The 13487-nt window shown below is 40.5% G+C and overlaps 1 protein-coding gene across 1 annotated transcript in view; it reads left to right on the forward strand.

Annotated features, from left to right (window-relative positions):
* The first annotated feature begins 1327 nt into the window (after positions 1 to 1327).
* Positions 1328 to 13487, forward strand: part of mgat4a (alpha-1,3-mannosyl-glycoprotein 4-beta-N-acetylglucosaminyltransferase A) — a 34704-nt gene continuing 22544 nt past the window's right edge. Inside the window, exons 1-2 of the mRNA XM_072686069.1 lie at positions 1328 to 1468; positions 2142 to 2596. Coding sequence (XP_072542170.1) covers positions 2503 to 2596 — 94 coding nt within the window. The 5' untranslated portion in view covers positions 1328 to 1468; positions 2142 to 2502. The remainder of the gene's footprint in view (positions 1469 to 2141; positions 2597 to 13487) is intronic.

The following is a 13487-nucleotide window of genomic DNA, read 5'->3' on the forward strand; positions in this document are numbered from 1 at the left end:
GACGCATCAAACATCAGAAATAAACAAACAAATAGAAAGCCATACAACCTACAGCCAAACAGATACGTTTTATATATTTTCAAATATCTAAAAAAAATACAGCTTTCTTACTGTAATAACCAGTAACTTTTCAAGTATTATTTAGCTTTATTAACAAATGAAAATCAAAATAAGTTGAATATTTTAAATAGATTTATTCGAATGTTTACATTTTTGAATGTGAAATTTAGCAAGCAATAAAATAAAATGATTTATTATTGATCTGTCTTGTTATGGAAAATATAAATCGGTTGTCAGTGTTGGCCATGACGTCACCTGAACGTGGCATCATTGTCTTGTTGTCATACCAAGACAGGGGTCACCAGCTAGACTCTTCCCTTCATAGACCTGTTTTACATTTTATGAAGGAGAATTGTGTAAAAGAAGTATTACAAATATTATTGCATTTACATGTACATTTACATTTAATGCATTTAGCAGACGCTCTTATCCAAAGCGACTTACAAAAGTGCTTTGCTATTTACTCAAGAAAAACCTCCGCTAGTTTGAACAGGCTGAAACTTAAGTAAGGAGACCACTCTGCTATTCGCCCAAGTACTCTCGGAAGAGGAGGGTCTTCAGTTATAGCAAACTCAATTATTGATATCAATATTGTTCATATTTTTTTTTTTTTTTTTTTTTTATATACTGGTTTGACGAGGATTGAATATACAAGTAAAGTCTTGTGATACACTTGAGATATCTTATGAAGAAATATGAAGAGTGATATCTTCAGGCAAGCTGTTTAAGAGACTGGCGAACTCCTGTCTAATGCGTTAATGGTCAATCATTAAATGAGCCAGTCTGCCCTCTAGCGTCCAACTACAGATGGAGCAATTCAGTCACAACGTTTTCATTTGCTGAGAAAAAAACAACAAAACAAAACAAACAAACGCAGAAAAATGTTTTGTTAATTTGTAAGATTGAAATACAACATTAGTCTCAACCGTGGGTTACTGTGGAGAAAACATTTAAAACATGTCTTGTTCTGGTTAACAGTGAATCCGGCGTCTACAAAGAACGGACGCAGTTACGAGGCGAGAAATACGGCTTAAAGCGAGGCGCCCTGGAGGCAGCAGAGGTTTGCTGGACCTGAGAGAGTTAAATACACAGACTTGAGATGGTGTTTTCAATTTGCTGTTTTTTCTGTTTGGGAGCTCAGTCGCTGTATGTATGTACGTATTTGTCTGTGGATTAAGTTCAGCCAATAGCGTGTGAGGGTGGGCGGTGTGTCTCTCTGGGTGTGTGTCTCTCTGTGTGTGTGTGAGTGTGTGTGTGTGTGAGAGAAGGTTGATTGAGAGCTCACCATTACTAACTACGGTCTACAGCAGCCAGTCCGGTGTTTCACAGAAATCACGTATTTACCACCGCCAACCGCTGTTTTGCTGGAGTCGCGAGTCGGTGTGCTCGGGTTTCTCTGATTATAACAGTGAGTTTATTCATTTAACTTGTGTCTTGGCTCTGACAGTAAGATACACATGCCTGTTATGTGTGACAGATTTGGCTCCTGCGACAGGTACCGACAAACGAGCGGAGTTGTGGGTCGTACTTGCCTGTTAAAGCTAGCTATAGCTAAGTTACTGGAATTAAACTATCTAGCTAATTACTTTACATTTTAGGATCTATAATATCGGTGCTATCGGTTTGACTTGCTGTAGTTTTTGCTGCTCAGTGTGGTCAAATTGTGATCACTGGTGACCAAATGTGGGAGGTAGAAATTCTCCCCAGGTTTTTGTTCCGACTGCCTGGCAGCTCTTCTGCAGTCGGGGTAACTAAAGCTAGTTGTTAAAGCTATAGCTAAATGCTGGGGTGGATTTCTGCTTTCTGGAGCCGGATTTCCCACCACTGGTGTTGATGAGAGGATACCGAGCTCCTCAGCGGGCAAACTAGCTAGCTTTAGCTAGCTGACGTTAGCTAGCTAGCTAGCTCCTTTAGCCAGCTAGCCCCTTACCCACCTCGCACGGTCTGCTCGCTGCTCCTGCTGGACCTCTCTGTTCAGAAAGCCTTAATTCTGCTACTAACGGACGGACTGACTGACTGACTGGTGCCAGGCGCAACTGTGCGAGCTGTGTTAGTCATTTTGGTTTTCTTCTCCGGTACAGAAGTTGAAGGAGGACCTGCCGACCGGACTCTCCAGGCTCCTCCAGTGAGGTTTACTCCCGGACCCACCGACACTTGTGACTTCTCCAGGCAGGATGAAGCCACGGCTTGCTCTCGAAAGCAGCGTCTGAAACGGTGAAGCTCGGCTTGCTAGTTTCGGGACTTTCAAGCACTGGTTTCAGTTAACTATAACAAGAAAACGGAGAGGGGATAACCAGAGAAAACGGTTGGAAGGGGCGGAAAGAGAGGGAAGGAGGAAGCCTTCGCTTTCCCTTCCCAGAGTGCGTGTCTCCCCTTCGGCGAAAGGAGCCCGTGTGCAGGCGGAGCCACGGCCGAGGAGCAAAGCGCTGAAATGAGGCTGAGATGAGGCTCAGAAATGGTACTGTGGCCACTGCAGTTATCTTCTTCACCTCTCTTCTCAGTCTGTCCTGGTACACGGCCTGGCAAAATGGAAAGGGTAAGTAAACGCTTCCCTGCGCTTGGTTCACTGAGTAGCTAAAGTGCACAGTGTGTCCAGCGGTATTCAAGCACCCTTTATAATTAGTGGTGCAGTTTTCCCTTCTGTCCAGTTGTCCAGTTGCGCGCACACACACCGCATGTGTAAGCTCCTTACAAAAGCATTGGTAATAGAATGGGATGCTCCGGAGAAGCTGCACATGAGCCTAAGGTCACTAGGCCCAATGCCAAGTGCTGGTTAGAGGGGTATACAGTCTCCCAGCACTGAGCTGTGAAGCAGTGGAGCTGTGTTCCCTGGAATGATGGGCGCTTCATCCAATGCTTTTGGGATGAGTGGGGAGTTGGAGATGAAGTGGGGCAGCGATTATCCAACATCCTGACTTCACTAATTCACAAAATCTAATAGAAGTCATGCCTGGACAGTAGAGACAGCTACTCCAGCAAAATCAAAACAAACCTTTTCTTATAAACGCTGTTGATTTCCGAAGAAACGATGAATGAGCATATCCATATAGTGTACTCAGTGGTGCTCCATCACTCTAGAGAGTGTAGCTCCACAGACCAAAGCTGGGAGGCTTTATACCCCTCTTGCCCATGTCTAGCGTTATAACAGGTTCATGTTTATCTGCTTGAGAGCGTCCTATTCTGTTTTCAGTACTTCTCTACAGGAACTAGACAAGCAGTTTGGTCATTAGGTTGCAGTAACTGTCTGTTAGTATTGTTACAATCAGAAGAAACATTGGATGAGCAGGTGTCTACAAACCTTTCGACATGTGTATTTCCATGAGTTTCACTTCTGTATTGTTTTTGTTTTTTTGGGTTTTTTTTTTGGTCCAGAAGGTATTTTGCACGTGTCTGTAAGAGTAAATGTCAGTCAAATACATATGAAAGAAATGAGAGTGACGTGAAGGACGTGATCCCAACAGTAAAAGTCTGTCTTTTTAAAATGACTGATGTGCTTAGTAACATCAAAGCCTTTTATCGTGTCCTTAAATAGTTTAAATCAGCAGTTTACAGAGCTTTTAGTCTACTTTCCTTTAATCAATAACCAGCACTCCTGTCTCCTTATCATTGCATCATTATAATAAGCTACATGAGGAAATATCCAGGAATTGTTCTTATATAATAATGTTTAATTTAATGTCTCATGTATAGATTTATGTATTTTATAGATTAGCTGGCTATTTGTAGAGGGGCAGTGACAGTTGTTCTGTATGCCCCTGTTAACTTTGATAATCACTCCCTGTGTTCCTGTGTTTTTCTTAGGGTTTTTTTAGATTTCAGGTGCCCACGTTTGGCATTAGACAGAAAGTAAGATGTAATTCTGTGTTGAATGCTGCAGTGCAATCCCTGAGATCCTGTTGCTGTTTTATGTTCTGTAAATCATTCTGGTATGGATTCCCAGTTTACGACATGACTGTATTTTTAAAAGTAGTCTTCTGGGTTCCTTTTATGGCCGTATCTTCATCAGAAGAGGTAAGGTATGACCTATTATCAACTCAAAGTGAAGTGATCCTTTAGATTCTACAGTCTTTGTATTTGCCTGTTTGCAGACCTGTGTATTTTAAAAAAACAAACAAACAAAAACAAACAAAAACTGTTTATCAAAGGCTTTATAACAGTGTGTATAAGCCTTTGAGTAACTGTGCTGGACCTCGGGACTCAATTCAAAGTCTAAAGAGCAGTCCAAAGACGAGCTAGCGGCTCCTCCCTTCATGGTTCTCCTTCTATGAAAGACAAGCTGGATTACTCGCTGATGACAGGTTGAGGGCATGCTGGTTAGATAGGGGGAGTCTTGCTGTTTGCTATTATTTTTATATATATATATATATATATATATATATATATATATATATATATATATATATATATATATATATATATAATTTGCAGAACATTACCACAGCATGTATGGTATCTGTTATCTGGGGTAATAGCTTGTTAATAGACAAGTGTGGCAAAATTAAAATCCGTCTTTCAAACGTTAATAACATAATACTACATACTGGGTCCTTTCGGATATGGAAGAATAATATATAGAAGGTTATAGAATGTATATTCGTTGTAAACCTTGATAGCACGGTTGTTGCTGGTTTGACCTTTTGAACCGTATGTAGTGCCAGACTGAAACTGCTGCTTGTGGGTCTGTTGGTATTACATGAGTGCTTGTTGACTGGAAAAATCCCTCCTTACCTCATGATTTGAGTGTCTACTTGTGTAACTTGTGACTATAATACATGCATTCTGATTATGCAGTTAACCGCCCCAGAGCGTTCAACTGTTTCTGTGAGTTTAGGTGGAGCTGGCAATTTGGTCAATGTGATGGTCGATGGGAACGAAGAGTCGAGTCAAATCCATTGTGAGCGTGTCTCAGTTAAAATGATTTTTCTATTTATAAAAAAAGGTCATCCTGTACTCTCATTTAGGGACTTGAAATAAATTGAAGCATAAATCCCTACAGGATGGCTAGTGTCACTCCAATCCCACTACCCCGTTCTAATTTAAAGAGCAAGCACAGTGTAAAGTATTTAGACAGTGTTTACAGGAATGCATGTTCCGGTAGGCCAGGGTGCATCTCGGCTCTGCTCGACATCACAAGTTTTACTTTTGCCTCACCACCTTCAGAGTTGTTCCTTCTAGCACCATGCTCTGCCGCAGCACCAACTATGAAAATGAAGTCCACACATCATTTCTCTTTTCTTTTTTCATTGTTTCTTTTTTTGCAGTTAGAAAATTTCTCCTGCACTGAATCTCCATCCTGAGGGTGTGTGGAGCACACAATGGGCCAAAAATAGCTGACTGGCGAAAGGCGTCATTATCCTGCACATAGAGGAGAAGATAAGAAGCATGGAGGGAGGGTTAATGCCTTTGGAAGAGCAGGAAGAGAGAGGCAGTCTGTAGAACACAATGCGCTTAACTCTGCACCCTGGGCTGACGCGCTGAGCTGGATTGTGTTCCCCTGTCTGACTGAGCTGGAAAACAGAGATGCTCTGAGCAAATACTGCAAGAGCCTATGGCAGAGCTTTGTAAAGAGTATAAATCTGATTTATAAATCTGTAAGAGAATCAGAGGGAGAGAGCAGATCCTTGGGAGATATGTGGTTCAGAATATAAGGGGGTTATTTTCAGTAACTAGAAACTCTGGTTAGGGGTAATATCTTTCTCATCAGGACAGATTGTATATAATAAATATTAGGGCTGGGAATCTCTAGGCACCTCATGATTGGATCCAATCATGCTTCAGAGAGCTTTTTATTTTATTTTATATTTACTTGGAAGCAAAATGTGAAATGAAATGATGTCTAATATTGTTTATTAATAGAAAACTAATGGAAACAATGTGGCGACAGGAACGTTTTATGGTGGGGATGCAGTGGGCAACGCTTTGATGAAGTGGGCAACTTGAGCGCTCACTGAGAGGCTAGGTTTTGTGTGTGTGTGTGTGTGTGTGTGTGTGTGCGTTCGTGCATAGCATTTCACATGTAGTAAGCAGCATCAGCCATACTGAGTTTGGTCTGCTGTTTGTTTTGCTACAGCTCAACCATGTCTGCACCCGTGCGACTCTCTTTCTCTGCTCTTGTTTGGAGAGAGACATAAGATTCTGTGGCAATGGATGATCTGAACAACTGATCAAGTTTGTAATTCGCTTTGCCCTTTCCCAGTTGGGTGGAAGCTCTGACATTGCTTGCTTATTGAGCCAATGTGCCAGCCATACACTAGCTATTAATGCAGAGGGTGCCGGTTGGATTTCTCATTTTGTGTCTCTGTCTTGTGCGCACCATAGACAGCCCTGTGCTGCAGGTCTGTATTTCCGAGTTCCAACTTCTGCGTTTATCTGCATTATCATATAACGTTCACAAGTGTGAATCAATTCAGAATCGTTCATGTCCAAGAATTTTCCCCACCCTTAGTGTATATAATGGGTTTTCTCATGATCATAGGTAACATCAATACTTATGGAATATGTATCATAAAAAAGTTGAGTTGAACAATTATGCACACACCCTATAAACTATTTCCCATTATTTGTTTGTCAAGTATTGGCATACATTACAGTTTTAAATACAGTATGCTTCAAAGAGATAACATCACTGTAAACCCCATTTTTCAAAGACAGTGTTGTGTAACTCTGTGGGCTATGAAACGATCATGCATTCCCAAAATCTGTTACAAACTAGCTGTTCTCAGCCTGCAGGTGTGAGATTATGCTCAGCAATGGCATACTCTTCCAATTCAAATAGTAGCCTCCTTTAGAGCTGCAAAGGATGAGTTTTACTAAGCAAAACTGACTGTACTCTCTTCAGAAATCCTCACCTTAAACCGCTGTTCATTTCATTCCTTCCTGCTTTGCATACAGGGAGGCAACTAACAGCATTGTTGGGTTTATCAGGGTCACCAGGCAGGCTTCCAAATCAGTGGATGAATGAGCAAGAAATGGAGAATGAAATGCTTGACTTCAGCATAGATGCTATAATATCTCTAAAATGCAATCCTCTTAACCGAAATCTCTTTAGAGATACAGGAAGCAAGTATAAATATAATTGCATGTTATTAATCCACACAGAGAGAGGGACAGTCAGTTTAGATGTTTCAGTGTTTCTCTGTTGTCTAACTCACAATACAATACAAATACAAGTAATGCATATTTAGCCCTGATATAGTATTGATGTCTTGCTATGTGCATTTATGTCCTGCTCTATTAGTGGCAATAAAACCCCACAAACTAAGAACTAACCTAATTTTAAGAATAAACAGATAATTAGCCTACCCTTTCTAGAAAAAGAAATGGTTCACACCCAACCTATGACACAGAACCTGATTGGAGTACACATAAGGGATACAACTAAGATTGGGGTCTGGTCTGTTACACAGTGAATATCCACTTGTAGAAAACGGCTGTAGCTGAACACTTATATCAATCTATAATTCATCATTTCAACTGAGACAGACTCACATTTGAAATGTACTCTTCATTCACATTAGGACTGCCAACTGGAATTTAATTCCCCTAAATTTAGGAGTTTTGTCAAATTTGTTTGTCAAATATTCACGATCACATAAATAGGCTTTTTAAAACACAGTGCCTGCATGGGCGTAACTTGGTTCACACAGAACAGTTACTCGCGTCTCGCTTTATTACGTTAACCTTTACATAATTAGTAGCTTTCTGTGCCACAGTGTCCATATTCTGAGTGTTGATTTGTCAGGAAGTCCGCCACCTCACTCAGACCTGATCTAATCTGAATCTGAATTACTTATCTCAAATGAAAACGTGTTGGTGTTCATTATTCAGCTCTTGAACAAAATGGATCACTTCGTTCAGACCGACTGAGGCCCTGTCCACACGTATTCAGATATTCTGTGTTTTGATCTGCATGAACATGCTATTTTAGTTTTTCAAAATGCTCTCCAGGGTGGAGAATCTCTTTTCAGTGTTTTTGTGTGGACGGGCAAAACACCGCTTTTTGAAAAATTCAGACATCAGAGTCTGTTTTTAAGATGGTGTTCTAGAGAGCAGAGGGATATACAGTAAAGCAGGTTTTGTCATTAGAGACAGAAAACCTGTTCCTAGATAACTGGGATATAACTTAAATCATATCCTTTTAATAGGATAAGAGCTGAGGGGCATTCCTATTGGACAGTCTTCAACTTTGAATAACACACAGTAAAAAAAAAAACTCTGTTGGAGAATGTGATTTAGCTTGTTTCTTGATTCAACTTGTTCAACTTGTTTCTTGAGGAATTTGACATCAGACATTGCAAGGTGTTGGCACCTAGTGTGCTTGCATGCTCACTCAAGTGTTTTGGAGTCATTTTTGAGTTGTGTAGACGTAGAAATCTTTAAAAACGCTGTATCTTAAGTTGCTGAAGAACTTAAAAAAAATCCCTTACATTCTAGAACTTAATGAAGACCAGAATAGATTGATTATTTGTTTGATTGTGGTCAGTAATGTCAGGTCCTACCTTGCTTCTGGTAGCCATCGTGTGATCAGGCCATGTAACTCCTGAACGGGAATGTGCTGGACTGAATTCAGATAACTTTAAACATTTAAATGTGCCTGTTTTTATAGACTTTGGTAAAAATGAAACGTTTTAATGTTATTTTGACCTCTCTCTGAACTCTGCTGGCTCTTAAATCACATTGATGGATATATACTTTATTGATCCTGAAGGACATTTAGTAGCCAGTAGCAGTTACACTATACAGCACAGTAATACAATAAATAGATGTAAAATATATATATTTGCATTTGAACCTAACCGGAGCTGAAAGCCAGTGCAGTATAATGGGCAAGAGGAGCGGATATCAGCAGATAAATAGCTATACTGAATAAACATACGTTGGTATATTGGTGTCAATGCTGTCCTGGAGTGGAGATGTACAGGATGTACAGTAAAGTGTAAATAGTGCAGATAAATTAACCTATGATTAAACAAAAGAGACTTGGTCCTCATCTGTCCTCCTCTTTCTCCTGGCCCCACTGGGAAGTGTTGAAGAGCCCGATGACTCTCTGAACAAAGAATCTCCTGAGCCTGCCACTGAACTTGCTCCTTTGGGCCATAATGATGGTGTGCATTGGGTGACCATTATCATCCATGATTGAGAGCGGGTTGCGCAGTGTCCTCCTCTCTGCCCTGTTAACCACAGAACATTTTGTACATTACGACTCTCCTAAACAGGTTTTAAAAAAAAATGGTAAAGGTAAAATAATAGGTAGAAAGGTAGAATAATTAAAATCGTAACGAATGTTATGTATTTCCTCCGAGTGCCCTTTTGTATTGCTATAATGGACTCGTCATGTTTGTGCAAAAGCCTCTAATGAGTAGATCGGATTCACTTAAGAGCTATTTGAATATGAGCTTTAATGGAAAAGATAGCAGTTAACAGTCTGCTGTTTTTTTAATATACAGGTGATTGTCGGTGTCCCACAAATATGCACACATTTTGAATATTTACTATTTGGTAAGACTATTTTTTTTTTATTTGTATTATTTTTTTAATTCTAAAACTCTTGTTTTCATATTTTATTGAAAAATATCTTGAATTTTCTCTATGGTTTTAGACCATATAGAGCCAACTGTATGTGGCAGTGTCCATACTCTGCAGCCACACTACATTATGTAGTGAGATCTGGGTGCTAAGAAAGTGTCAAGACTATGTCAAGACTGGAAGCAGCTCATATAAGGTCTCTACTGCAATAGTCCAGTTCCCATGCCTAATATGGAGGAAGAATGTCAGAATGGCAGGGAATGCCAGTGTGAGCAAACTACCTCAATGAGTGTCTGTCAGAGAAACTGAGAACCGTTTCTTAGTCTGGAATGAGAGCAGTGGGAGAGAGGAAATTAAGCTATTACCATCAGTCTCAAACTGCGAGACTGTGCATGTTTAACAAGAGTATGACTTACCGAGCATCCCAGGCCACATGCATAAGTCCCTACTTCCTTTGTCAGACTCCACTGTTCTATCCTCCCTCTCATGCTCCCTCTGTCAGTTGTGTTCAGCTGACAATGCCGGAATAGCAGGGAATACCTACGGTGACCTCCGTAATGTTTTCTTTTTGTTTGCCTATGTGCTGTACAGTTTTTATTTATACTCCTATGTGGGGATTAATGCACATTCTCATTCTTGTGTTAATATGTAAAATATGTAAATATGATTTTTTTTTTTTAAATATGCATTTTAGGGGCACCCTGCCATTCCTACCCTTTTTAAGGCACCATATTGTTTCAAGCATGGGGAAGCACAGGTGTTTGTGAATACTTGGGTGTATTTATGTGCTTCATTAGTGCAGGTATATGAGAGCTTTCAGCATCTTGCCTTGATTCTAGGCTTTCTAGGCATCTTTAGAGACTGCTGTTTGTCAGCTTGAGCACCAGAGGGCCATTGGAAGAAACCCTTATAATATAATCATTAACCTGAACCTATATCTTATCTAATGTTTGGATCATTATTGAGAGGGGAGAACTAGTGAGCTTTAGTAACTGTAAAATGGGCTGGTCAAAGTGGATGTTTACAGTGGGGCTGTGACATATTATAAATTTGAATATTTGTCATTGTTTAAAAACAAGCTAAACACACTCAAGCTCCTAGACTCGTTCGGGGAAGGGGAATGAGTGTAGACACCAAAGTACTAAATAGAACTAGAAAAAAGTGAATGGTTGCTGTAGTATGCCAAGTGGTTACCATTGTGTTGCTAGATGGTTGCTGTGGTGTTGGTCAGTGGTTGCTATGGTATCTCAAATGACTGCTGTGGTATTACTGTTGGTTGCTTAGTGGCTCCTAGGTGGTTGTTATGGTGTAAATGTGTGGTTGCTATAGTTTTCCAGGTGGTTGCTATGGCGTTGCTGAATAGACACTTGCTGGCTACAGTTATGCAAGGTGGTTACTATGGTATTTCATACAGTTGCCATGGTGTTGCTAGGTGGTTGCTAGGCAGTTGCTATGGTATGAAGAATAAGGAGAAGAATATAAATGTAAACTGCTTTGCAATGAACAACCATAAATACCAAATCCAAGTTCAGGCTTTCTGAGCTGCACTCATGAGCTGCTAGTTAAGCTGGCTGAGTGGCGCCGAAGACTGCAGCCACTGAGACTGGAGACTTTTTTGCCTAATAGAAAAGTAATTTTCAAAAAACCCCAAAACACCTGTGTTCCTTTTTTTGAGGTACATGCTATCTCGCACCTGCAGGCTGAGAATGATTTGTAACCCTGTGTGCTTTTAGAGGATATTTTGTGGTGGTTTGTTTAGAGTGGTATCTTCCTGACAGATGCACCACAAATTCTAATAGTAACTTCAAGCCCAGATGATCTTAATAATGACTTTGGCACTCGTGGCCTTGAAGGAACTCTGAAGACTTAAACAAGTCTGCTCACTCTGTTGTATTTTTTAATGACCGTGGCTTGGTTTTGGACATTTTTCTACTTCCGCTCGCTGAACGAGGCTTCAGCAGCTTGGGTGCGGGCTGTGATGGAGCTGCCTGTAGACTTTCATCTTCAGACCTTTGAGCTTTGTAGTGCGTCTCTGTTTTGGTAGAAAGAACAAAGCTGGATACGCTGATGGCTCTCTGGTGCTCGCACTGTATTACCGGTGAGTTTTGCACTCACCTGTGTCCGAGCTATTCTGACTTGTCTGACAAAGACTTGTTTGGGCCATTGGATGAGCTTGAGTAGGAAAGATACACTCTTGCTTTCTTATTTTTTTAATCGCACACCAATGTCTCACAAAGGCACATGCTTAAAAGAAAAAAATATGAATGCACCTGGTTATTTATATGACTGTGAAACAAGGTAAAATGATTACTTTATTCAGCTCTTGCATTATCTACTAATGAGACTGGAGCTCGGAGGAGTGTAAAAGAATGCTGTGACTGTGCTGTTTGGTTTTGTGATTGCTGCTGATTGGTTTGAAATGGTGGTTTACTTTATTAGATGTCGTAATGAATAGAATGCCTCTTCTGCACAGTGAAGTATTTGCATTGTAGTATCACTTGTGCATCCCTGTGCATTAGTCAGACCTGTTATTTATCCGTTCAGTCTCTTTCTATGCTTGTGCTAAAGATGGTTGCTACTAAGGAATTTGCAGTTTTACATGCTGTTGTGCATGATTTTATATGCTATCATCCTCTATGATTATCTTCCACACAGACACAGATCACATGCCCCCGATTTGCATTATATTACGATACTGTAAGCAGATGGTACTAACGGTACTACTGTATTTAATTAATACATTTCTGTTCTATGTCTTTCTAGTACATGGCCAAATAAGCTAATTCCCTCATGTTAATTTAGGAAAGCCATGGAGTGGGGCAAAAAAAACCCACGTACAAGCCCACTGTAGTTGCATGTTTGATAGATTACAGAGTTTGATTGACAGGGAAGGGTAGCAAACCTGGATGGACCATTCTGCTACATGTGCCTGAAAACAGTAGAGAACACCCCTATATACCCAAATATGAAGCTTCATCCTCTACATGTGTGTGATTTGGGCCTTGTTTAGCTGGAACCCTTTCTGCGCTGTGGTATTTAGCCTGCTAGCTAACGTAGCTAAGTAAAGATTAGCTTTTCGAGTGTAATCCGAGTGGTTAGCGGATGCACAACACTGCTATGAAGCACTGTCTGCCACCAATCTTTAAATGTCACCCATTAATAATATTTTTTTTGTTTGTTTTTGAGAACCAATACAGTGTTGCAAACCGTAATATTGCAATACATTTGATATATAGATATTTTCTTACACCCCTAATTATAAGAGGTTTTGGCTACAACTGAAGAGTATGCAAATAGTTTCTGCCCGTGAATCACCAATAATAGTTCTGGCTCCCTAGAATTTACTCACCTTCTCTGAATGTGTAAAGGTTGGAGTGTGTAACAGAGAGGGAGACAGAGAAACTCAAGACACTTAAGAGCAAGCAAGATACCTGTCTCCCTCTCTCTGTCTCCCTCTCTCTGTCTCCCTCTCTCTGTCTCCCCCTCTCTCTGTCTCCCCCTCTCTCTGTCTCCCCCTCTCTCTGTCTCCCCCTCTCTCTGTCTCCCTCTCTCTCTGTCTCCCTCTCTCTCTGTCTCCCTCTCTCTCTGTCTCTCTCTCTCATAATTGATCAATTAATTAAGAGGATATGAAACATTTACTAAAAACAGACCCTGCTGTCACTGGCCCAGTGGAGACCGAAGTACAAAGATGGAGTGCTTAAAGGCAGCTCATAAATTGTTTCCCCACTGACATTCATTCATAAGTAGTAATCTTATTCAAAAAGATCAAAGATCAGTTCCTATGTTTAGCTAATATATGATTTATGTAGAGCGATCCAGCACCAGTTTAAATACGTTCAGTGTTCACAGAAGACGACTTGCTGTCTCAACCCAAATTCGAGCATCTGGAGCTGGCTGAGCTG

Source organism: Salminus brasiliensis, chromosome 8, assembly GCF_030463535.1.
Source record: "Salminus brasiliensis chromosome 8, fSalBra1.hap2, whole genome shotgun sequence".
NCBI classification, from domain to species: Eukaryota; Metazoa; Chordata; class Actinopteri; order Characiformes; family Bryconidae; genus Salminus; species Salminus brasiliensis.